Below are 26,491 nucleotides of genomic sequence, written 5' to 3'. Positions count from 1 at the left end.
CCCTCTTGGGGTTTAATCTTGCATTCTGCAGTTAAAAGAATTCTCATGGTAGAGCAGGATGGTACAGATGTTATTAATTGTTTAAAAAAAAAAGATGCATTCTCATTAGACATTATTATTATTAGTGATTGAAGCTTTTCAATGACTGGCATTGGTTTTATGATCAAAAACAAAAATAACAGACTCCTTTTTTTCTTTTTTGTGATTTTTTCTTTGTCTATTTATTCCCGTACAAAATTTGTACCCTTTTTATCAAAAATTCCCTTCTATCACTTACAAGTAATTACGTGGATCCCAGTCAGCAAAAACGCCAAAATACGGGAGTGGGCTGAAGATTTGACATTCACACAAACAAAACGGAAGGAGAAAGAAATGCAGGGTCTTCCAAGTTCCAAGTCCAACCAGGGGAGGGGTGGTTCTGCTTCTGCCTCTCATTTCTTCAGCCTTCTTTGTCCAATTATCACTCTCTTTGTCACTCACTCACAAAAGAAAACACCCAAATTCACCTGGCCCTTTACCTTGCGCTTGCGGCCACCCATCTTCCTCCTCTTTTTTCACTAGTAGTACTGCTACAACGTAAATTAAAGTTATACTCTCAGATGTTATCCTGTATCAAAGTTGAAAGACTCACAGAACCCAAATGCTAGTATCCTAGTACTTATCTTCATCATGTTTCTTTCCTTCGTTTTTCTGGGGTATTTGTGGGAGGCATTTGCAGAGTTTGCACTGGTTCCATGAATGGTTTCTGACAAAAGATAGCAGCTATCATGTTGGGTTCCATGATTTCTTACCATCACAGTCCCAAGGTAACAACTCAACGACTCCTTAGTTTTCCCAAGTTAGTTACTTTTAGATATCTTTATTTTTTGCTATTTGCGTAAAGTTCTGATTTTTTGACGTTTCTTGGAAGAATTGAAGAAAGGGAAACTATTTTTTTTTCTTTCCAATCTTCGAATGAAGAATTCTCAACCTTGCGGGTTATTAAACTGTCTTTAGCAGGCCGGATTAGCTGTGAAGGAAACAAATGAGAGCCTCACCAGCCAAATATTGGGTCCTAGTAAAATCTCTCAGATAGTTAGTTGTTACCAATCTAAGGTGGTGCTCTTGATACCCCGACGTAGTCATATAGATAAATAACTTACTCTGTCCCTGCCGTTGGTCACTTTTTCTAGTTTGTTAAGCATTATTTTATAGTTTGTTCAGCATCTATATTTTATGTCTAGGCTCCACTTGGGTAGTGGTCAGAACACATTACTTGGTGCTTATCGGAACTTGGGACTAGAATTTGAATGTTTCTTCAGGCAATGTGTTGGGCGATGCTTATACAGTTCTTTTGGTTGTCGCAACAGTTGGTGAAAAATGAGTAATAAATAAAGGTGGTGATGGTGCTATGGGTGGCATAAACGGAGACGATTGGGATTGTAGTGATGGCCTTTCACTCTGCCCCATTATGATGTTTAGAGGGAGGAGCCAGGGGTGGGAATTTGGTTTCGAGGGTTGATAACGTTGAGGATGATTTGGGGTAAACTTTTTCATTTTTGAACTGTTTAAAGGATTAGGAAACATTTTATGCTAAAATTAGATGTCACTGTTGGACTTAGAGGAAAATCTTTTTCCAGGAAAATTTTGTAGATGCTGTTAATATACAGGCTTAGTGTTGTTCATGGATTAAGGAGCAAATCTCTCAATCTCTGATCGATTCTTACAAAGTTCTGCTGTTTACTTGGCATAGTAGTTGAAGACTGATGCAACGAGGCTCATAACTGCTTTATCTAAGTCTTCTGTGACAAGTTAAGCATGTTAGATTATCTGTAGTTAATAAATGGCCATTTTTTTATTTTTTTATGAATGCGTAGTTAAATCAGAATAGGAGCTAAGTTTCTTGAGTTCCTCTACTTTTGAAAGTGGATAATCGTTGATGCCTTTTTGTTCAGCATTTGATAGAACTGGATTTTTTTTTTTAATCCGACAACTTAAGATGACTTCTGTATTCAAAGAAGAGCCCAAAAGGAGTTCCAATTGGTGTCTGGTATCAGAAGTTCTTGTTATCTTTTAGCATTGATAGATATGGTTGCTTTCCACGATCTCATGATCCTATGTTCATTTGACGTATGTCCAGATATACTGCATACATAAACTGAATGGAAATTGGTATATGAGAACTGTCATACTGTTGGGCTCTAGTAGCTAACATTACCAATCATTTTTATGTGAATTCTTCTAGTCTGTTTTATGTCAAAGGTCAGATAAGTAGCAAGAATAATCTTTTACCCTGTATGATGCCAGGTAAAGGAGAAACCAAAAGAGGTTTGTACTGGATCTGATTCAAATGTTCTGGTCTTTTCTGTTTTGCATGGATTTGCACCATTAGAAAATGGAGATTATGTTGTAAACAATTTTGGGAGTACTAAGTAGGTGTAATAATTTGATGCTCCTCAAAGAAGGACTGAAATTGTTTCTAATGCATATTTGTCCCTTTGTTGTGCTCACATGCAGGGATATGACATTATAGCTCGAAGAAGCTTTGGCAGAGCTGCTTCTCACATGCATATCTATCGATACTATGTTTCATGTGCTTATGATCGGCCAGCATACTTGCCATCAGATTCGCCGTATACCAGGATAAGTTATCCAGGTTGTTTCTCACAAATTATCATCAAAGGCACGCCTTGGCTATCTAACCAGAGTGTTGATGGAAAAAGATCCTGCTTCCATGATAGACAGAGTCAGAAGAATAGATTCTGTTTATCTGCGGTAGTTGATGTCTCCAGTGCTGTTGAAGTCATCAATGACTTAGGATCAGACTCATTGACATTGCTAGTTGTAATTGTATTGGTTGTTCCTGCCTTCAAAACCATCAAAGCCAGCCCTGTAAGTTAACTTGGGATAATTTCTAATTATCTAATTAAATTTGCTTCAGCCCAGAACTTTTGATGCGCAAGAACAGAGAATGCATGTCTAATGCCAAAATCTTTATTTTGACTTTAGTTACGTATTTGTATTTGATTCAAAGTATGTTACTCCTTCTGGGATTTATGTCTTTGAAACCTTTACCAGCAAAAGAGGCAGTAAAAGTTCTAGCTGTGGTTTAGCTTTAGCCTTTTAGGTGATCTTATGGTTCCTTTTATTTTAGAAATGTTGTTGTATTTATTGGTGATCTTTTCAAATACTTTCACACTGTTTTCTGTTTAATGCTTTACAAAAGTGAATTTTGAAAAAATATATATATATTAAAAAAAGTAACCTTTGGTGATAAAATACTGAAGCTGAGCCAGCGATTTTCCTAGGAGCGAACTTTTTCACATCTTACTGCATCTGTCTTTTTTGCTTACTGGTATCAATCCCCAAGTTCCAAGAATCATCTTCCTTGTTCAACTGTTTCTAAAAGCTGTTAAATCTTCTCCGCTTGACACTTCTGAAACATAGGGAGTCATAGATTGTTGCAAATTGCACATCGCTTTCAGATGTTTGTTGAGAAGTCTCGATATTCTGCCAGTTCAACCATGCTAGAAATTTTATTACCTTAACACAAGCATGAGCACTACTTGTCTACCAGCAGCCATATTTGCTATGGATTTCCTCTTGTATGTGTCTGTGCATTAATAGATCGCTGCGTGCAGCTCTGGTCCCTTGGTCCTCTTATATTATGCCTATAATGCTCTATGACCTTATTCTGATGCATGAATCTGAAGATTACTAAGAAATTTCGTCAAAAATTTGTTTTAAGAGTCGAATCTAACTTTCATGCTTAGGATGTTTTATTAGCCTTCCCTTTTGTCACCTATTTGTGCAATCAAATCTACATTTGTGTGAATCAATGAGACTGTTACTAGCCACATCTGCATTATGTCTTGCATTCCTTGATATGTTTCCACCCTCTTATTTACCATACTTTCAAATTTAGTTGAGAATGTTCATTCAACCTTCTGCTGTTTGCTACCTTCTTATCATGCAATATAATAAGATCACACATTTGAAGGTGCTCACGATTACTTTAGATGCTCACGACTACTTTAGATGGTAGTGTGTTGAGGATTTTGCAATTTATGGCAGCGAATCTCTCCAATAGCAGGCAATGCTAATTCTCCTTGTGATTGCAGATACTTGGTTTTTTCTTTGCTGGAGTTGTGCTTAATCAGCTTGGATTAATTAGAAATCTTACAGATGTTAAGATTCTTTCAGAATGGGGGATTCTCTTCTTGGTAAGTGTGATGCTTTCTCATCTCACAATTTCCATTTCTGTTTTTGTCCTTGAAGTAACTTCATTTTTTCTTTCAAAGTGAGTACAACTAGGTGAATGTTGACCTAATTGTTTGTAGTTTTCTTGTCCTCATTCTTACTCTTTTATGTGCTCTAATGCCTTAGTGTTTATGTTTCATACTAGTTATCAGCACAAGTTTAGACAAGTTTACAAGGGTAAAATTTGGCACGATCATTGAATGACATCATCTTGATGGGTATTTTGCTTGGCTTTGTTCTGATTCTCATGGTATGGAATGTTTAACCATAAAAAATCTTACAGTTTGGAGAAGATATTAATATGTATGAGAAAAATTAGGATGTCTGAAAGTGACAAATGAGGTATTTTTCAAACTGTTAAGTGAATGTAGATGGTTTTTATGGAGGACGCTTTCATGGGAATCTGCCACAGGGATTTCAATGGTATTTTTTGTGCATCATCCTGCATGTACATTGGAAGGTGGGTGGGCTGGACGAAAACCACCTGTAGGTTTTCTGAATAGGACTTATTTTAAGAAGTTAGGGTGGGAAAGATGAGCAGCAATGTTTGATGACTATTTATTTATGTCTTAAATAAGAGAACAGTCAATGCTTTTGGAATTGGTTTTGGAGGTTGGGGTTCCTCCACAATCCAAAGCAATAAGCAACAACAGTTGAATAATGAAGGAAGCATGCCTGTATTGATTTTTCTGGCCCAGGATTTGTGTATGATTTAGTGAAATGTGCACAATTTTGTTCCAGGAACCTTAAATAGGTAAAAAAGATTATGGAAGCTAGCTTTCAACGAGTTGGGAGGAGTGAGAATGGGTGGGTTACTCTTTGCCAACGTGACACCAACTTTGAAGTGCATATGCCTAAAATTTTTTTCTTTCTGATCAGGGCAGACTCTATGAAATTTATCATGTGTTCAGATTGTGTAGTAAATAGGGAGTCCTGGAAAACAAAAACTCTTGTTGTCTAGACTGTAAAATCTGCTTTCTGGTTTGAGCTGATTCGGAGAGGTTAAATTTTAAGAAAACTGCTGTACGCCTTAAAGTTATTGCCTAGCTGAGGACTGCATAGCTCAAATTGTATTTGTATTGCTACTTATTGAAATCCATTTTGATTTTGATAATAGATGCTTGTTTACAGCTGTTTGAGATGGGCTTGGAGCTTTCACTTGCACGTCTAAAAGCTCTTGCTAAATTTGCTTTTGGGATGGGACTGACTCAGGTATATTGCTGATGAAACTTAAGCCTATTTGTGTAAAAAAAAGTAGATTGCTATACAATTTATTATGGGAAAAAGTTCTTTGAGTATATATATATATTTGCACAAGGGGCTAATTACTTGAACATTACCCTTTTTATTGGAAATCAAAAGTATTGGTTTTAATTGTTTTCCAAAAGTAGAGTCATTTGATGTTGATTTCATTTATTTAGTCATTTATTTGATGTTGATTTCATTCATTTATTTCATTTATTGAGTACATATCCCTCTAGACTTTAGCTTTGAGCAGTTGTGAGAAGTTTCATATAGCTATGAATGTCCATGATTGGGAAATCATACTAGAAAATTGATTAATTGATGACTTAATGGCACTACTTTAAGTACCCTGTCTAGAGATATTCGTTTTTGTACATCAGAAAATCATGTTGATCACTACATGGTAGCTAATTCCTGCTGTTGTACATTAGGATAATATATTCCTCACATTTATATTTCTTTCTAGAATAAAGTTTATTCATGGCTAGTAATAAATTTGTAATCAAAGAGATCTTGACCATCTTTGCTCTAGTTGCTTAGATTGTTATCCCCTTGATTTTGTTCTATTGAAGGTTGTACTGTCCACACTTGCTTTCACGGCATTTGAGCTTCCACCTAATGGTGCTATAGGAACAAGGATTCTGGAGTTCCTTTTTCACTCAAGACCTGATTTGGTGAGAAACTTTCCTCTGAGCATCTCTTTTACCTTGTCTGGTAGATCGGACCAGTCCTCCTCCTAACAACAATACTTGAGCTTTCCTATACATCATGAAAAGCAATATGGCTTTGTGCATTTTGTTTCCCTTTTTCTAAAACCTCCACGTTCTTATTCATATTTAATTTACAGAAAACCAATCACAGAATTACCATTTTGACATGACCTAGTTTGCATTCTTTGACAAGCAAGATGAAAAGTATTTACTTCAGCTTAACATATCTTGTCTACTTTATGTTTGTTTCAGAAGCAGTCTCTCAATCGAAATGGTAAAATGTTGTTGTTAAATACTTCTGCATTTCTATGTTTAACTTTAGAACTAAAATACTATAACCATTTATCAACTTGAGAAAGTTATTTTATTTGGTATTCCAGCATAGCCAGAAAAGAAATTGAAACTGACGGTTGTCTACGTCATAATTTATCTTTGGGGAAATTTTGATGTACTTGGATAAGATGTTTGCTATAGTTATCATTTTTCTGTTATCTTGGCTGATAAAAACAAAATTTGTATTTCCTTTGATAACCTTTTCTTTTACAAGTTGTCAAGCTTTTTGTAAAGTAATTGCCATTTCTCAAGTATGGAGCTATCTGTTTATGACTATCTTTGAGTTACACAATAATTACTGAAAAATTTTGGTTGTTCAAGGGCACAAGGTAATATTTATGTCTTGCATTCAACTTATCTTGTTTTACAACTTTCTAAGGGAACATTTATACCTACAATGTTGTTGCTGCTAGAAAAATTAATATTGTCGGTTCATGCTCATTAAAGTAGGCTGCGAGTTGTAGGACTTACTGGATGATACTGTGTAGCTTTCAACCAGCAAGTCATTCAATTTTTGTAGCTAGATTTCTTAGATGCATACACTTCTTTTTCATAAACCATTTTCTTTTCATGTTGGTGATAAGGCATTGAGGTAGAGGAGTGATTTATGAATTTCCCAGAATAATAATATAGGATGTATTTCTGTTGAATTTGACTTTTGTTGTCTTTCACATTTAAATAAGTTCCGTTAATGAATCTTTTCCTGTGATTTAACTATGGATACATTTATGAGTGGTTAAAAAAGATTTTATTTTCTCTATGAAACTGTGAGCACCTAGAAGCCTCTTTTCTTGTGACGTCACCTCTTGACCAGTTAGCCTGGCGACAAATGTTTAATAAACAACTCGAGCATTAGTATGATTTGAATTTGCTTGTGTGAAAATTCTATGTGCTTTAAAGACTTCTATCCATGGACTTGTTCAGTTCAACCACATATTGAGGATCTGACTAGTCATATAATTATGACTTAAAAACCCTCCCTTGATTGGTCTATTTGTAATCCTTATGGTTTACCTGTTTTGTCTTGCTGATGTGTTGTTAATTGGTGTGAGACCACTTAGGTAAACATCAGAAGTGTAGACGAGGCTGTGGTAATTGGTGCTGCTCTATCATTGTCTTCTTCAGCTTTTGTTTTACAGGTATTATGCATATCTGAAAATCACATAGTCATTTTCCAGAAAGATTCCACTTAATGAACATCTAATGGATAAGGTACATTCATACCGATTAGTCTAACCACTTTAGTAGGGATTTCTCAACTCGACCCTATGTAGCCAACTATCTATTTGCTATTGAAATAAAACACTTGAAACTAAGAACATTTCTTTGTCTTGGAAGTATCTGATGGTATCCTTCAACACTTGGTCGATAAAATAATCATTTGCCACTGCAGCGATTATTCTCAATTTCCATTATGCATGAATTTTTTTTTTTTATAAAACTGTGGTCTTATTTTTATAGTAATGAAGCATACAAAATGTACTAAAAGGAGGGACTTAATAATGATACGAACTCGTATGACCTGAAAAGTGTGTCTTGTCTATGAGTCTGCAATGTGTTCTTTTCTAATGGACATTTTGGAGATAAAGTATTCTATGTTGCTAAAAATGATATTTTGTTTGTGGCATATTTGAATGAGTTTGTGAGTGCATCTTGTGCAGTTGGAAAGTCTTACTTTCTGTGACATGAAGATTGACCTTGTTGTAGTGATCTTATCTGAATACAGTATAAAATGACTTCTTTCCTTGTGGTCAAATTTCATTTGTTAAAAAATCTGATCTAGCAATTTTCAGGATGCATATTTCCTGCTTTAGACTGCCATTTCAATGAATTAGCCATCTAAATTATTCTGTGATGCCATTTGTATATTGAGTCTCTTCATTTCTCTCATATCTCATTTTGTTTTCACGGGATTTCTGTTTCTCATAAGACAATTAAAAAAAAAAGAAATACTACCTATTCTTCGAGAATAAATGCTTTGATGCTTACTTGTTAGCAATCACTGTAGCTTCTTGCGGAGAAGGGTGAGCTTCCAACTAGATTTGGCTCAGCAACTCTGGGGATACTTCTCCTTCAGGTTTTATTTGCTCTTGTTCATTTTTTTTCCTGGTGCATTTTAGGATGTCTATGTAGTTTGTGTAACATTTGTGTCTTCATGTTTTATTTTCTTTTCTGAATTGACTAGGGCCAATCATGCAAAGTGCATCACAAGTGTCATATCAATTACCTTTATGGATTCATACTGCTTGGTGTTTGCAGGACATTGCAGTCGTTCCTCTCTTAGTCATCCTACCAGTGTTGGAAAGTCAGGTAGCCTAATGGTTTTAAAGGCTTTCATTTTTTGTTCTTGTCATGCCAGTTGTTTAAATTCATAAAGCAAGATTTTAGCATCTTTATTATGCTTTCAACCAAATATGTTAAATCTTTATATTTAATGTCCTTTTATCTCCCTTCTTAGACAAGATGGTTGGCATGGCAAATCTGCTGCCACATTCTCAAGTGAAACTTAATTTGCTTTTGTCTTGTATAAATGTATATCATGCTTTACATACTTCTTTTGTTCAAAGAGATAAGCTGATCTGCCAGCAATATCTTCACCAATAGATGATTTAGATTCTCAAAATTATCTATTGTTGTAAGTTTCATGCTGTTATCTTTGGTCAAAAAGGTAAAATTTTCACCTTGTTGTGGGACCAGTTAGACCAAATTTATTTCACAACCTGTTGTTCCACCCCATGTCCTGGGATCTCATTGTGTGTGATGAGCTACTTTATAGTCAACAATACTATCTGGTTTTCATCTTCACTTGTCGGAATGGATATCCCAAATTGAATTATGAACTTAGGCCAATACATGCCATTTCCATCAAACTCTCTGTCATGTCAAACAACTTATGTTATCTTACAAGGAAAATTAAAGAATGTCATGCGCATATAAATTAAGCGTTTAGCGAATAGGCATGAACAAAGAGTATGAACCTTAATGATTTGAGTCTTTTTTGTTCTTAGAAGAAATTTTGGCGAGTACTTTTATTGTAAAGAAATTCTGGTAGTGGCCTGCCTGAATGGTAGGGTTACACTGGTTGCTTAAACATTTATGGTGCTACAGAGTAATAATATAATGTGATTGTTTGGTGACCATAATATTAGATCAAACAAATCAGATTACCTAGGTGGAGGAATTCATTTGTCATCGACTTGAAATTGATAGCTGTGAAAGAACTCATGATAGTTAATATGGCTTCAGGTGCTTAGAAATATGCTTCTTTCCTGGTGCAATGTGCTTTGAGATAAGACAAGAATTACAATATGCTATTCAATGGTCCTGTAGGTAAGGAACAAGTTGTATCATATCCATCTCATGGCCCATATTGTAATGGAATAATTTTCCTGAAGTTATTTGTACAAATGATGGTGGAGATCCAATCTGATTAGAGAAAGAGCAACTGTGTGTATATGATTACAAATGTTAGATACTCGTAAGTGGATATATCATTTAGTGCTATTTTATTTGTGTTCTAATTGCTTTTGACTTTAGTTTAGTCTTTTGTTTTCTCTTGACTTCAGTTGATGGGCACAATTATTGGTTACAAGTTCTAGTAATTCTGTAAGCAGAACCTGAAGTCAAAATGAGATTTCTAGCCTTTTCTGTAACTGATGTTTGCTTCTCATTTTGGGCTCTTGTTAAGTACCTAGGATTTGTATAAACAACCCTTCCAAAGGCTGATGGCTTCACTGGAAAAATTCCTGGGTTTGACAGGAAGCAGAGAAGGATTCCATCTCCCTTTCTACTGCCTGAGCTAATGTGGCTGCATTTAGATGGAATTTGTTCTTGCCTTTGGGCTTTCATGTCCTGAACCAAATGATTGCATGTAATTAAGAAACATGATTGCATGAAAATAGAACTGTTGGTTACCTTTTCTTTGACAAGTCTAATGGACAAAAGCAGATTTGTGGCCTTTTTATAAGCAATTACTTTTGTTTGGCTCGCATACAGTGTATCATTGGAAAGTATTGTTCTTATCCTCGGGTTGAGGATGGAGAAGCATTTCAAATCCTTTGCTTTTCTAGGTGATCTTTCTGTAAACTAAATAAGTAACTAGATTAAAGCTCTGTTTTCGTTACTTGCAGTTTGGAATCATTTCTTCTTTGACCTATCTGTTTCATGTGGATCAATGGACTTAATTTACTTTTCATTTATCCTTTTGAGTTTGGACATTTGGTGACATGTCATGTATAATAACCTTTCCCTTCTTTTATTGCTTATGAAACATCTTCTGCCCTTTATTTTTCACACTGGTAAACTTTCCTGCAGAATTTGGCAGAAGAAAGTATTTGGCCAATGCTAGCTAAAGAAAGTCTGAAGGCATTAGGTGGACTAGGTTTGCTTTCTCTAGGAGGAAAATACATTTTGCGGCGAGTTTTTGAGGTCTGTTGTTGATTTGCAACTCAACGAGAACTCAAGTTCAATCTAATTTTTTTTAAAAAAATAAACCAAAGCATGTTAATTTATATCAGGTTGTTGCTGAAACAAGAAGCTCAGAAGCTTTTGTGGCCCTCTGTCTCCTAACTGTTGCTGGGACATCACTTTTAACCCAAAAATTGGGCTTTAGTGACACGGTTAGAAATAGTCTGAAAATAAATGCAAGACGTTGGTAGCATTTAGTTTGGTGGTTAATCCAGTTCTTGATAAGGATAAACTTTGCTGCAGCTGGGAGCATTTCTTGCTGGAGCCCTATTAGCAGAAACAAATTTCCGTACACAGATTGAAGCTGATATTAGGCCATTCAGAGGCTTACTTCTGGGGTTGTTTTTTGTGACCACTGGGACTTCTATTGACATGGAGGTATTCATATCTTTTTAACATCACAAGGGTCACAACTCTTGCTGGGAAAATGGCACGTGCTTTTATTAGGCACTTCAGACATTGATTTACTTTTTTTTGTGTTGCTGAATACTTGTGAGTTAGATAACTGCATAAATACCACAGTAAGTGAAAAATCACTTAGATCAATTTTAATTTGCATGGTACTTTCTGCTGTTTTTAAGTTTGGATACTTTTTTATTTCATTCTTGACATGGAAATTTTTCACATGCATCTTTATTTTCTGTAGGTCCTTTTCCGAGAATGGCCAAATGTACTTTCGCTCTTGGCGGGTTTGATTGTTATAAAAACTCTTATAATATCTGCAATAGGTCCACGTGTTGGACTTTCCCTCCAAGAGAGCATAAGGATAGGGTTGCTTCTTTCCCAGGGAGGTGAATTTGCATTTGTGGTTTTCTCTCTTGCAAACGGGTTAGTTCCAAGGAGCAACTCTCAATTTTGTGACTGATATGCTTTCTGTGAAGTTAGCCTTAATGTAAGTCTATACCTGAATGTAGGCTTGGAGTGCTGCCCCTTGAACTGAACAAGTTACTTATAATTGTTGTTGTGCTGTCGATGGCATTGACTCCTTTGCTAAATGAAGTTGGACGAAAGGCTGCTGATGTTATTGCAAAGAAGTTTGAGGAGCAAGATGTAAGTTAGTTTTTCATCAGTCTCAATCTTAATACACAGGTATTGGATCTGGAACCTGGAATCTAGCATAGTATCATCTGATGATTTTCAGTAGAATAAAAAAGGCAAACATTGTAAAAAATGGCTGTACAACCACCCCTTCCGCCAGTGGCCTGAAGAAGGACTTGGGCAAAAAGGTGGGAGACATGAAATCATTCTCTCTGTGCACAAGGCCTACTACATATTGAGCGATCTTACCACTGCAGCAAACCTTTTTTGTTACTTAGCTTGTTTCCACAGAATAACCTAGTTGTGCGCACCCAGCAAATGAAGTCTAAAATGCTAAACAATTTTAAGCAACTATTTGAAAGGAGCTGTTAGTGCTTAAGAAAAGATGTTAAAATAAAAGCATAAGAGTTGAGATGTTTTGATATTCTTTCTATTACCTGTAGGGTGACTGCTTTGTTGCTTATCCTAGTGAGACTTTTCTCATAACTTCCAACAGTTTGACAAGTTTTGATGCTTCTGACACAATTCTTCAAAATGTAGATAGGTTTTGTTGACTCTCTTCTTTACCTGTATAAAAATTCTGATGAAGCTGAACAACATCATTTCAGAAAACTAATAACACAGTAAATTTTGATGCAAGCGAGCCAATTGTCATCGTTGGATTTGGGCAGATGGGACAGGTACGTCTACTCTGGTCATGACTAGGAACCTATTAACTGAAAGTTCCACTTATTCAGGTTGTCTGTCGTACAGGTTCTTGCAAATTTTTTGTCCACCCCGCTGGTGTATGGACTAGATGGTGATACTGTAGGTGTTGGATGGCCCTACGTGGCTTTTGATCTGAATCCATCTGTTGTAAAGGCAAGTGAAGCTAAAGGCTTAAGCAGTGACGATAAAAAATTCTCCTTTTCCCTTTTCAAATATTCATCTAGCTAAACAAGAGACCTGGAAAAATGCTTTGTGGTATATTAGGTACCTTGTTAATGCTTCGTAAAGATTCTGAGTGATATACGAGTACTTGTATATTTCGATAGTTCTCTTCTTCTATCTTGGGCTTCCTTGGTTTCATTTTTACAGATCCCTGTTGGGGCGGAGATTTCTTATTTTTTATTTACCCATTGGAGCACTTTCCTTTCTTTAATATACTTTGGTTTTTGCCTTTCTTTTTTCGGTTTTATGATATATACGTGCCCCATGCACTTTTGCGTTGTGTTCCACGTTTGTTAAATTTGTTTTGGCGTCGCACTTAAGAATTTTCTCCTGTGATGATATATCTTGAGTTAACTCGTGAAATAAAAGGTAAAACCTAGTAGCTGCTCTATATGGCCATCTTAACAGGCTTCTAGAAAGCTGGGATTCCCTGTTTCATATGGAGATGGATCACGTCCTGCAGTTCTGCAATCTGCTGGTATCTCTTCACCAAAAGCAGTCATTGTTACGTACGCTGGGAAGGAAAGGACAATTGAGGCTGTGCAGAGGATGCGATTGGCGTTTCCGGCGGTAATATTTTATTTGCAGTGATCTTCTCCTCTCCGCCCTCCCCCCACCCAAGAAAACCACAAAAACAAAAGATAGATAACAAAAAAAAAGAAGTGTTTGTTTATACAGAATTTTGATCTGCAGTGTGTTAAGCCTGCACACGAATTTTTTTTTTTTCCTCGGAATAACTATCACTATAGTTCCAATCATACTTCCAACCTGCTCATTGAATCCTCCTGTATTAATCTTTGATGCATCGAGAAACAGCGTTAGATTTCTACACGGCGCGTTCTAAATTACCCTAGATGGTGCTGGCAAAAAATAGAAGGTATTTCTCACTCTGGAAATCTTCTCATGAAACTCTTTAGGTTCCAATATACGCCCGTGCACAGGATATGATGCATCTGCTAGATCTGAAGAAAGCCGGTGCAACAGATGCTATTCTCGAGAATGCAGAGGTATTACTCATTGAATCTTTGTTCTTGTCGGTCTTACTGTTGTCACGCCTCCTAATCATTTGGCCTTTCTGCCTGTAGACAAGTTTGCAGCTTGGTTCTAAGATGTTAAAAGGGTTTGGTGTTATGTCTGACGACATAACCTTTCTGAGTCAGCTTCTTCTAAATTCCATGGAGCTACAAGCTCAGGATACACTTGATAAAACTGTTGAACAAGATATTGATGTCATGAAGCCATTGCAGGTACTTAAAATACAATGCACAGGGCTCACTACAGTTCTCTGGTGTTATGCATGTCTGTAACGTGGGATATGCTAATAAGCATGAATGCAACATATATGCGTTATTATAATCTGCTTTGTTTGATCGTCTAGAAACTTTCTCCAGCACTGATTTTCCTGCTAAGTACACAATATGCTTCTGACGGACTTGAGGAGTACGACAGATCCATAACAAACTTTTCTACACCACATATATATATATATATATCTGCTTGCTGTGATAGATTGACAGGCGAAGAGTGTTTGCTGCTAATTTATGCTGTAAAGTACTACAGGTTGCCTGTTTATAAGACCACATTACTAAATGGTGGAAGTAATTGTTTGCAATTAGATAAGAGTAGCGGCTCGAACAATCAATGCGTCGAACTTGACAGAAGACGCAGTATGCCTTGAAGCGAAACATATGGATGGAGATCCCTCGCAGATACCACCTGGGGGAACAGATTATCTCTCAGACCATGATAGGCACCATGAATCTGAGGATCTAGCGGCTGACGGGGTTTCATACTGCAGGCTAGATACTGAGAATGGCTCTCCAGTAAATTTTGAAGATGTTGATGAGCAAAATATTGTACAAGATAGTACAAATGGGTACTAGACTTTTTTTAGACACATGTTCATATATTAAAAAGCAATATTGCAGGCTGAAGAATTTTGAGTATGCTGATGATTGACTGTAGTTTGAGCATTAATTAGTCATAGCATGAAGTCTGAAAGTGTGGGATCCGACTTTTTTGTACATAGAAAATGATACCAAGTAAATCATGTAGTGATTTCAAGTTAAAATGCAAATCAGATTCTCGGTGTCACTTAATTAGTCACAATTCGGTGCCACTCATTCATCCGATACCAAGGATACCAAGTGTCCAGTACCAAGTGTCCAATTAATCTAAGTTTAAATTAGATATCACGTGATAATTTAAATTAATTGGACACTTGATATAATTTTAGAGGTGGTTCCGAGTTACCACTCAGAAAATGGTACCGAAGATCTCAATTGATTAAAAAGTCTGAAAGAGTGGAAGCATACATTTTTTGTACATAGAAAATGATTGCATGTAAATCTCGTAGTGATTTTAGATATAAAGTGATTGAAAACTTAAATTGGGATCAAATTTTATTAATTTGAATTTATAATAGACGCAAAGCTAATATTATAAAATTGAATGACAAAAAAATTCATTTGAAATTGGTAAAATATAAGCAACGTTTTAAATTATTTTTCATATATGTAAAGGTGATAATGCGTGCATCTACTGTTGACGCGGAATCCTTGTGCTGTCCACTTTAGATTGAATGAACCTTATGAACGAACCTTCTCACGAGACTCGATGATGTGTAATCTTTATGCGGCCAACTTTAGCTTGTCTGAACCTTATGAATGAACCTTCTGAGAAACTTCATATTTTTGTTGTTCTATTGGAAGAAAGATTCTTGCTATTGGAGAAACTTCACATTATAGCTGTTAAATGGAACGAGTAGCTCGAAAGTTCGATTGAACTCGACTCGATAAAGTTCGAGTTCGGCTCGTTAATTATGGTAAACAAATCGAGCTCGAGCTCGAGATATGTTCGTTTAATTAACAAGTCGAGTAAGCTCGACTCGTTTATTATTCGAATAACTCGATTAGGTTCGATAAGGAAGGGTATATATGTCATTTCACAATTCAAAAATATAAAAATTGAAAATTATAGGTGTTTATTGGACTCGTACAAACTCGGCTCGTTTTGTGATAAACGAGTCAAACTCGAAGTCGGGCTCGAGTCACATGTCCTATTTGACGAGTCGAGTCTGAACACATTTCAAAGCTCATCCGCCTAGTCGAGCGAGCTTGAGCTTGGCTTGAATTAAGTTCGAGTCGAATTCGGCAGCCAAATACTCAGCTCGATTAACAGTTGGCTAAGTTTGGAAGTTTAGCATAGAAAAGAGAAGAAGGGAAAATTTAAATTATGAGAGAAGAGAAAGAATTGTTATGTTGTTTGGGAGTTTTGAAAATTAGTGGAATGTTTTGGATATGAAAGTCATTAAATATTTGTTCAAGGCATTTTTAAGGATAAAAGAGGTATTTTAAAAATTTTTTACAAGGTTCCTCCAACTTTCTCTCCAATTTGGGAGGTAAAATTTTGTCCACTATTCATTCTCCAGTTTTCTTTCTTTTCTCTCTTACTTAAAACTCACAAACAAAGGAAAATCAAGCTTTCTCTCTTTCCCTTTCTTTTCCGTTCAAATCCTCAGCTCCCAAAGGTTAATCCTTATGTATTCGATGCGGTATGAGATTTTTTTTTTTTTTTTTTTTTGAAATAGGCTGGAACTATTTAACTTTACATTTCCAATTGCTTAAAAAAAAAAAAAGAAAAAACCATCAAGGGTGCAATGGGAATTTTACACAAGGTGAAACTTTGAGCTGTATAAATAATTGTTAATGCCAAAAAAAAAATTAATGGAAGATAAAAATGCGGATAAGTCCTCTAATTTTGAATACCAAGATAATCGCCATAGAAACCGAATCCAAAAAATCGTAACGAACGATAAATCCTCAATCAGCAATTATCATTTTGCAAAGCAAATTTCAACCGGGAAGAAAAACCCTTTTTTTAAAACACAGAGCGGTGAAAAAGAAGGACAAGCAGCGGAAGCTGGGCTGTTGCTGTGGCTGTGGCTGGCCGAAGCGGAGACTTGTTGGAAGAGTTCTCTTCCGAGTTCCAACTTCCAACCAAACTACCAGTCAACGTCCCTTAATAATTACGTCTGCGTCAAAAGAGTAATAAATATATTTAATTATTTACCGTTAAAATTTTCTCATCTTTAATGGGAGAAGAAAAGAAGAAAGAGGAAGAGCCAAAGCCCCTGCAAATATCTGACCCAACCTTAAATCCAAATCCTTCAACTGTTATTGAGGTTTCCACTACTCCAGCAACGGCCGTAGCTCCAATGGCTTTATCTTCACCTCCCAAATCATCATGGTTTACTCCCAGAAGGTACTTTTTTTAGTTTTTCTTGGAAGCTATTCCTAACTGCTAAAGTGCGCCAAAGATACTTTTCTTTTTCCCCCTTGTTCCCTTTTCTCTTGTGGATCTCTGGGAAATTCGAAGTAAGTGCCAAGGGAAACTGAGATATGCAATCTTATGCCAAATTGGTCTGCGAAAAATGAGTGATTTTTTCGCTCCATTTTCTATAAATCAGTTTTTTTCTCTTTTTTTTGGAGAAAATTTGAGTAGAATTTTGATGGGCTGTTCGTGTGCTTAGCTTTTGACTCATCAAGAAACATTTTTACCTTAAATTAGCTGGCGAAGTATGCTGGAAGTAAGCCATTTGTTCTAAAAGATTCAATTTTTGTTTTTTTTGGGGGGGGGGGGTGTTGCTTGCATATTTGGTGGTATCTGACTTTAAACAACATAAAGGATTATGCTTTTGACTACGATCATTCGTGTGTGGTTTGGGTTTTTAGTCCTTTGAGGGATGGGGAATTCAGTACAGTGGGTTCTAGTTCTAATCACTTTTTAAGTAGAGTTATAATCCACTCTGGAGCTGCGATTAGTTTTAAATGGGTTTATGTACGCAGAAGTGGTTCCTAACAATTATTAAAATGTTGAGAGATCTTCTATATTGCATAAGCAACTTACTTGATAATGGTCTGAATTGGAAACTGTTGGTGTTTTGCAGGGTGCTTGTGATATTTTCTGTGATTAACATGTTAAATTACTTGGATCGTGGAGCCATAGCGAGTAATGGTGTGAATGGAAGTCGCAGAACTTGCACAAAAAGTGGTACATGTTCTGCTGGTAGTGGAATTCAGTAAGCAGTTGACTTTACTTCTTTTTAAACTACAACACAGACAAGATATATCATGTTCAGCACGTGGTTAGTTCGAGCAATTTGTTTACTGTCATTGTCATTGGTCACTCCTTTCACTTAATTCCAGTACTGGGGATAACCTTTAGGTGCGGAGGCTCCATTATACATTAGTTATACCACATTGCATTAATTAGATAGAATAAAAAGCACATTTATTCTGGAAGGCATACACTGCAGTTGGAAGGAGCACTTTAAAACGGGGGCATTAGGTGTATGGTTATAGTGGGGTGGTATAAGGGAGACACCCCTCCATGGAATTTGCCCAGGAGTTGTCTTGGGTTTGCTGATAGTTCCTTATATTTTCTTTAAATTACACACCCATAATGTCATCAAACGTTGGCAGTTGATTCTTAAATGGTTTGATTTATTTTAAGTATCTTACACAATACAGGGGCGATTTCAACTTGAACAACTTTCAGGATGGTGTTTTATCATCAGCTTTCATGGTTGGACTCCTTGTGGCATCTCCAATATTTGCATCCTTAGCCAAGAGGTATAGTGGAGATGCATCACTTCTCTGTCCGCTGTGGTCCTGATATTATGAACTTCTCTTTCTATCCTTTCACTAGAAGGAACCTAGCTATTATTTGGCCTTGAAACTGCATAAGAAATTTTGATATGGGGAAAGAAAGCCATAAATGCAAAATTATAAAGGTTGAGTAAAAATGATTCTTGATGGAATAATTTCTGGCTTCTGAATCTTTTTGGATAACCTTATACAGAATATATAATAATTACTGGATGAAGTGTCATCTTCGTCGATGAACTGTAATTGGTGTTGTAAAATTTAAGTTAACTGGCTTTTATTTGAGGAACATTGCCCCAGGAAAAAGGGAAAAATATTTCTATTCTTCATGATAATATATAAACTTTTGCTAAATGTCATCACATGTATTTGGTTTTTATTGCTAAATCTTGGTAATTCTCTGGAATGTTGTAGTCTATGTTTCAATCATTTTGCTTGCACTTGCCTAGTGGCAACTTTAGTAGTCATCTTTGGGCTCTATGTTTTTGTCGCCCTTTGTTTGTGTCCATCTGACTGAGCGTAGATGCTGATAACAATGAAATAGCAATCCAGTTTTGGATTAGGAAATATATAGTTCCAGCTATCTCAAGTTGGAGAATACTAATGTGAAGAATTATTTCTTGTCTTATTTTCCATTTTACTAAGCAGCATTGAGTAAAAGCATAAAAGTTTGCCATTTGTACATGTTAAAAGTTTGAAATTGCCTCTCATTGTGTTCTTCTTTGACCCCTCTTGTTTATTTATGAACTTGCAGTGTTAATCCATTTAGACTTATTGGAGTTGGTTTGTCCGTCTGGACAATTGCCGTTGCTGGTTGTGGTTTTTCCATCGATTTTTGGTCAATTTCTATCTGTCGCATGTAAGTTGAAAGCTTAGAATAACTGAAGCGTTCGGTATCCTGGTTCTCTTTTGCTCATGGATTTTGGCTCTTTTTCTTTCAATAAAATATTTTTCCCCCTATTTTAGGTTTGTTGGTGTTGGTGAGGCTTCTTTTGTAAGTCTTGCAGCCCCTTTCATAGATGATAATGCCCCTGCTGCTCAGGTTTAATTACTCTGTTTTTCAGCTAAGGACATTTAACCTTGGAAGTTGTTTTACTAGTATTTTAATGATCTTAAATTCACTTTTTTGTAAATCAGAAAAATGCTTGGCTTGGTATATTTTACATGTGCATACCCGTTGGTACTGCTGTTGGCTATGTCTTTGGTGGAGTGGTAAGCCTTAATTTGTTTTTTCAAAAATTACATTCTTCATGGCAGAAAATGTTTTATGTTAAGTAATTTTGCATTTCGAAATTTTGTGAGGAAAGTGAACGCAAGTGTGTGTTTTTGAATGAGACCTGATTACTATTGGTTTATTCACATCTAACACACTGTATCACTTATTAGAGGTGAAATGAAGTCAGCTTTTCTTGGTCCCATAGGTTGGAAATCAACTCAGCTGGCGTTATGCATTCTGGATTGAAGCAATTTTGATGCTTCCTTTTGCTGTCTTAGGTTTTCTGACAAAACCATTGCAGCTAAAAGGTGCAAATCTGGTTAGATGTGGTTTCAATCTGAAGCTTATTGCCATTACAGCTATTCTCAATGTGTGATGGTACAGGTTTTGCTCCAGCTGGATCCAGAAAAGCATTGACCACTGTAGAGACAGCTGCTTCAGATAATCAAGGTGTTGCATGCAGCAATATGCTTCACTAGTAAATTCATATTGCTTTATGAACTTATTTGTGTGTGTTCGAACTATCATCAAAAACATCATGTGGTAGCACTTTATTTATTCCCAGATGGAAATCATAGACATTTAATAAGCTGCAATCATTTGGTTCATTTTTTACGCAAAAATTTTGTTGAAACAACTAAGATTATATAAAAGAATTATTTTGGCAAAGATTGTAGCCAGAAACTCAAGTTACTTGACAAGGATGTCGAATTAAAATGTTAATAAACATCTTGTAAGTACCTTCACATCCTTGCAGGGACATAGAGAATTTCTCCTTTCAATGGCTTCTTTTGAGCTATTTTGCACCACTAGTTTACTGACTTCCTTTTGATTGTTTAAGCAGTCTTTACCAAGAATTCTACATCAAGTTTTAAGACATGATATGCTAGAGCTTTTTTACAGTTGTATGGAAGGAGGCCCCTAGGATACTGTGTGCTTTTAACTGCCATCTGAACTCAATGTCATGTTGCTTTTTCATGCCAAAATCATTACCAAGCAAGGGAAGAAAATGTGAGCTTGATATTATCTTCTAGCTGCTGTCATGTGTTCATCTAGTTTCAAACTCCGATGACCATTTTTTGATGATTAACCAAAATTTTCTGCTTCGCTCAAGTTTGCACTTGTTGGGAGTTTGCACCTGTTGGGTTTCTTAGTTGGTTTGAACTTTTTTAGTGACTTTAGGAAGTGAACAGTTTCATATTTTGCTCAATTCCAGCTGTAATCTTCAAATTATAGTCAGTATGATCTGTAAATCATGATGTTTAGAAGTGCAGGTTTTCATTTCTACTTTATCCAAGCGTTGTTTTGCATGGATTTCTTTGTCGGCGTAGTTATTTCATCTGGCTATGTATTCTGAGTTAGGTTTTTTATTTGTTAAAGGTGGTGAACTATCTTTGACAGGAGAGTTCGTCAAACAAAACTCTCAATTATCCAGGTGAGATGTTTTTCTTGCCCTGGCTATTATGGATTTACTGGCATATGCTTGTTTACTTTTACTCGTCTTGTGCTTAAACTGTGGGGCTTACGATGATGTGATTAAAAATTTAGAACTCCTGTTCTAGAATGTATATGAAACCATTCCATGATTCTGTTTTATCTCTGTTACAGGTCAAAGGCAAGTACTAATTTGAACCAAGTTACAAGATTTTTGCGAGACATGAGAGCCCTTTTGGGAGAAAAGGTTTATGTTGTGAATGTTCTAGGTACATCATTTACCTTGCTTTATTCTAAAGTTTGCTAGTTTTGTGCATAATGATAGAATAATTTTAATGGATTATCACTTTTCTGCTGTGTCCACTTTTTAGAATGAAAAGAGAGAGTTACAGCAAGATGTTATGTGATATATATGATATCGTTATCATGATGTTGTGTAGCAGTATCGTACTAATTGTCAATGGCTTTTTGCAGGCTACATCGCATATAACTTTGTCATAGGCTCATATTCCTATTGGGGACCAAAGGCTGGTTATGGCTTATATCATATGGTAAGCTCTGAGCACTTTTGTCTGTTATGATGGCATGTGGACATTTTTTTTAACAGAACCATATAATGTTATTACTTCATTCTTATTCTTGACATGTTCTTTTCTCTATAGTTATTTTCCAAAAAAAAAAAAAAGAAATATTCTGGGAAACAATTGATTAAGTGACCTTATATCACAGAGTAATGCAGATTTGATGTTTGGAGGTGTGACAGTTGTATCTGGTGTATTGGGCACTGTAGCAGGAGGTTTCCTTCTGGATCGTATGACTTCCACGATTCCAAATGCATTCAAGGTAAACATCCTTCCAAGTGATAGACTTGTTGGACATTTCATTTTACTACTTGGACTTCTAATAATGCAGTCAAATAACAAAGAAAGATTTGTATACCTTTCTTCTTTTCGTGTTTGTAATTCAACTATAATTTGCTAAATTTGAAAAATAACATTAACAATGAGAAGAGAGTATGAAGCACTGGAGATAACTGAATATCAATCCAGAAAATTATGTTATATTCCTCTCTCTCTCTCTCTCTCTCTGCAATAATAATCAGAAAAACAAGTTAAAATGTCAAAATAATTTGGTTCCTTGTGATAGAATTCGATTGGTTCATTTGGAATCATAAAGTGATTATAGAAGTGAATTTTATTATGAAATGAGTGAAACTGTTCATAATATGTCTATCATATTTTCATAAACTGTTACTTCTTTCAGGTGCAAATGGTGTTGCTATTAGTAAAGTCCATAGGAAATGAAGTTTCTTAGACTTTATATTTTGTCCTACATTCCTTTGGTAATGGCATCTCTGGCATGTTGGGAATTAAGCATACCTAGAATTTTGGTTCTTTCAAAATTGGTGTTGGCGCTTTTTTTGGTTCTTACTAATGAATTATCTATATCTATTTTGCAGCTCCTCTCTGCAGTAACCTTCACTGGGGGGATATTTTGCTTTGCTGCCTTTTGTTTCAAGAGTCTATATGCTTTCATGGCTTTTCTAGCAATTGGAGAAGTGCTCATATTTGCCACTCAGGTAGTTCTCCTGAAGTGGCTTCACTTCACTGGTGTATTTATTCCATGTTCTAAGTTGTATCAATTTGTACAATGCAATTGATCACTGCACAAGCATCAATTACTGAAACGAGTTTTGAGGTGTTATTGATACTCGTACGCCTGTCCTGTCCCCTTAAGTGATTCTCAGTGTTATCGGCTTCTCCTTTTTATTTTTTTAATTAAATCTCCTAACTTTAGCCTCTGTTCCTATATTGCAAAAAGCATCGGCTAGTTCTACATACCATGTTTATTTTAAAATAGTAGAATGTGTTGGGTAGTATCCCTGAAATAGTTGTTCACAGCATCTATTGAAGCATTGGAGTTTCTAACTAATGTAGACAAATTCTTTTTAACATTCTGTTCATGTTAACGCAGGGTCCTGTGAATTTTGTATGCCTACATTGTGTGCATCCAAGTTTGAGACCGTTATCTATGGCTATATCTACCGTCTCCATTCACATCTTTGGGGATGTACCTTCTGCTCCTCTGGTTGGACTTGTCCAGGTCTGCTTGTCTTTTTAGTTTAAACTAATACGGGCATAACTCGTCTTCCGGTGTAGATGTCAAATGGTAAATATTATTTAGCAAAATTTTATTTAAAAAACTCCTATTTAGCCTACAACTTTTGTAAAGTTGGGTTAGTATCACTGCACAAATATGTGCTGCTGTTTCTGTGGCTGTCAGTAGCTAATATGGCCTCTAAAGTTAACGTCTTCTGAAGAAGTCGAGTGAAGCCCTAAATTTAGGAAACGCCCATGATTTATTTGGTTTAGTATAACTGGAGGCGAGCTGATTAAGAAAAAATGAGTATGACATACAAAGTAAGGAAACAAAAATCTCCCCTTTTTAAATCAGTAATTGAAAGAAGTGAATTCTTCTGTTAAGCTTGGGTTCATATGGTACTCTTCTATCGATAAGAGTTGTCCGCTTAAGCAATTACATCTTTTTGTGCAGGATCATGTCCAAAACTGGAGGATAAGTGCGCTGGTTCTAACTTCAATATTCTTCATTGCGTCTGCTATATGGTTTATTGGTGAGTGTTTAGTTTGTTTTCTTGTTGATTGAATCGAAAAGAACTAAAAAAAAACCAAAAAAAAAAGATTGATGATGTGATTCTTGGTGGTAAGGCCCAAGATCATCACGAAGTGTTCTCCTGTTGGTATTAACATCATTAGAGCTAGTCCCTTTGGTCCTCCAAATCCCATATGCGACTGACAGTAAAAAGATACAGATGATTTAGAAAATTGTGGAAACAATAGAACAAGTTCTTCATTTTCTATATATGGAACTTTCTCTGCATGGTATCCCAAAAATCAGGTTATGAAAATTATGTTTTTGGGTAAACTCAAATTCCATATAGCATCAGCCGCTGCTAAACTGCTTTGCTTTGTTTTCTTCTGGCTTTGTTTAGGTATCTTTCTTCGCAGCGTCGACAGATTTAATGAAGACACTCAACACCCAGTTACTGCTGCAGACAGGGCTAACACAGCACCTTTACTCGAAGACAAGACGGCCGAAACAAGCGCAGCTTCCCACGAACCTTAGCATTTTTTGCTACGTCCTGCGTCTTATTAGATGTACATTCTTGAAATTCTTATCCTCAAGAAAAATTGAGAGAAATTATGCAAAGTCAGTCTTTGTTTAGAAGCATTCTTCGGGAGTGCTGTCTTGAAATTTTGGTGCTTCTATTGCTCCAATAATGCCAATTCTGGCTGTAATTTCTCATATCTGTAGAAACTCAAAAAACACGACGGTGATGCTAGTTGGGCCTAAAATGGGCTGAGCCCGTATTTTCTTGACATTGTCTTTTTTCTTTTTTTTTTTTTCAACAAACGGAAGTAGTAATTATATATATCAACACTTGATAGTACTTTTTCAACAAACGTTGTTTTTTTTTTCTCGTCGAGCTCAATCTTTAGACCCAAATTTGATCTGAATTAAAAGAATGAATGTTACATGTGTAAAAAATGAATTTTAAATTTTAATTGAAAGAAAATAAATTTTAAATTAAGATTAAATGTCACACATTCAACGATGTAAGTACATATACTGTTCATATATACATCAACCCTAAGCTGTTAAAGATGAAACTCTAGATAAGTTATCAAAAAATATATCTGACAATTATCCAAAAAGTCTAGATACAGATATGGATAGAATGTAATCAATTCTAAGCTGCTTGGGATGAAAATCTTATCAAAAAAAGTCTGGTACAAATATGGATAGAATGTATTCGTGTTTGTCACTAATCACCCTTGTTTGAATTGTGATTTTTTGTAGAAAAATTTTTACGGATTTTTTAAATGTATTTTTCAATTAACTTTTTATTTTATATATATCATGTTACCATATATATTTTTACTAAAACTCCTAAAATAGCAATCCAAACGTGTTATCTCGTTATTAACCGAATTCAAGGTTTTGAAGTCGAAATGACTTCTTACTGTACCACGGATTGGACGGGATAACTGACAAGGCCAAGAGGTTGAACGTTTTTATCTTTTATTTTAGGATTATTATCACTTTACCCCTCTTAACGTTCGGTGTCACTATCAATTTCTCCCTTAACTTTATCTTTTAGTCACTTTACCCCCACGACTAACGGTCAAATTTAACGGAATTTGTTAATTAAAGTAAAAAGACAAGTTTAGCCCTTCAAGTTATTATCATTTTACTCCCATAAACTATAGTCTCATTATCAATTTACCTTATAGAATTATTTTTTAGGCAATTTACCTACCATTAAACCAACTTAGCAAGTTAAAAAACTTTAGAAGAAAATACTTTCCTCTTTGTATAATAAAAACAATAAAAAATTTAGAGTGGCTCTTCTCCTCTTTAGTATAAAAAAAAAGTCAAAAGTATTAATTTCTTTTTCATTGTCTATCTTATTAATATTAAAAAAATAGAAAGATCGGAAGGGGAAGAGAGAAATAGAGAGAGAGAGCTCAATTCTTTTTTTAGAAAATACAAATAAGAAAGAATCAAATACTTTTATTATTTTAAAATTATTTCACTTTACTGTTTACCACCAGATTTTAATTCTAATCCCAACAACTTTAAATTAATACGATAATGTTAGACTTTTTTTTTCTTAGCAAAATCTAATTTTTCGTCTCCTTCTTTCCTATCTTTTTTTTTTCTTTTCATAGTATTAATAAGTATGAAAAAGAAATTTGAGAAAACCTTTTTATCTTTATATTTTTGGATCTCTTAAAGTGAAAAAAAAAAAAGAATAATCATTCTAAATTTTTTATTTTTTTAATTATATATATAAGGGTAAATATATTTAAAAATTTTTGACCATAGTAGTTAGATTAACGATGAAGTAAAATGCCAAGAAAATAATGTTAGGAATTAAATCGATTATATCACTATAATTTAAAGGAATAAAGTAATAATAACAGTGTAGTAATGCTACAGAGTAAAAGGATATTTTTGTTCAAAATTTCTTAACATGTTGAGTTGAATTACTTGTGGAGGTGAAGTGACTAAAAGATGATGTTAGGAAGTAAACTGGTAGTAGTTATATAATTTAAGGTGGTAAAGGGATAATAACCCTTTATTTTAGCATAAAAACGCAACCAGGTTCTGTCGCGTATCCAAAACCACGG

General features: G+C 35.4%; 2 protein-coding genes across 5 annotated transcripts; both read left to right on the top strand.

Annotated features, from left to right (window-relative positions):
- The first annotated feature begins 393 nt into the window (after positions 1-393).
- Positions 394-14,995, top strand: LOC113726552 (K(+) efflux antiporter 3, chloroplastic). 4 transcript variants are annotated; one of them, XM_027250334.2, is made up of 19 exons: positions 394-806; positions 2,497-2,871; positions 4,101-4,202; positions 5,371-5,451; positions 6,057-6,158; positions 7,589-7,666; positions 8,536-8,604; positions 8,787-8,837; positions 10,842-10,955; positions 11,045-11,146; positions 11,238-11,372; positions 11,641-11,822; positions 11,909-12,044; positions 12,641-12,712; positions 12,786-12,893; positions 13,371-13,532; positions 13,880-13,969; positions 14,048-14,209; positions 14,579-14,995. In XM_027250334.2, exons 1-19 carry the CDS (start codon positions 768-770, stop codon positions 14,843-14,845), a joined length of 2,427 nt encoding a protein of 808 aa, XP_027106135.1. In that variant the 5' UTR covers positions 394-767; the 3' UTR covers positions 14,846-14,995. The 4 variants fall into 4 exon arrangements, with proteins under 4 accessions (XP_027106135.1, XP_027106137.1, XP_027106136.1 ...); XM_027250336.2 differs by having other exon boundaries at positions 14,523-14,647; XM_027250335.2 differs by lacking the exon at positions 7,589-7,666.
- Positions 14,996-16,936: 1,941 nt separating this feature from the next.
- Positions 16,937-24,676, top strand: LOC113726553 (probable sphingolipid transporter spinster homolog 2). The gene is made up of 16 exons (XM_027250338.2): positions 16,937-17,225; positions 17,911-18,042; positions 18,494-18,595; positions 19,383-19,487; positions 19,595-19,670; positions 19,766-19,840; positions 20,050-20,152; positions 20,229-20,294; positions 21,225-21,279; positions 21,453-21,547; positions 21,753-21,829; positions 22,008-22,121; positions 22,738-22,857; positions 23,253-23,381; positions 23,832-23,910; positions 24,289-24,676. The coding sequence occupies exons 1-16, from the start codon at positions 17,056-17,058 to the stop codon at positions 24,420-24,422; spliced, it is 1,632 nt and encodes a 543-aa protein (XP_027106139.1). The 5' UTR covers positions 16,937-17,055; the 3' UTR covers positions 24,423-24,676.
- Positions 24,677-26,491: the final 1,815 nt, after the last annotated feature.

This window comes from Coffea arabica, chromosome 2c, assembly GCF_036785885.1.
Source record: "Coffea arabica cultivar ET-39 chromosome 2c, Coffea Arabica ET-39 HiFi, whole genome shotgun sequence".
In the NCBI taxonomy this organism is placed as follows: domain Eukaryota; kingdom Viridiplantae; phylum Streptophyta; class Magnoliopsida; order Gentianales; family Rubiaceae; genus Coffea; species Coffea arabica.
The sequence above is the reverse complement of the archived record's forward strand: the minus strand, read 5'-3'. Positions and strand labels throughout refer to the sequence as shown.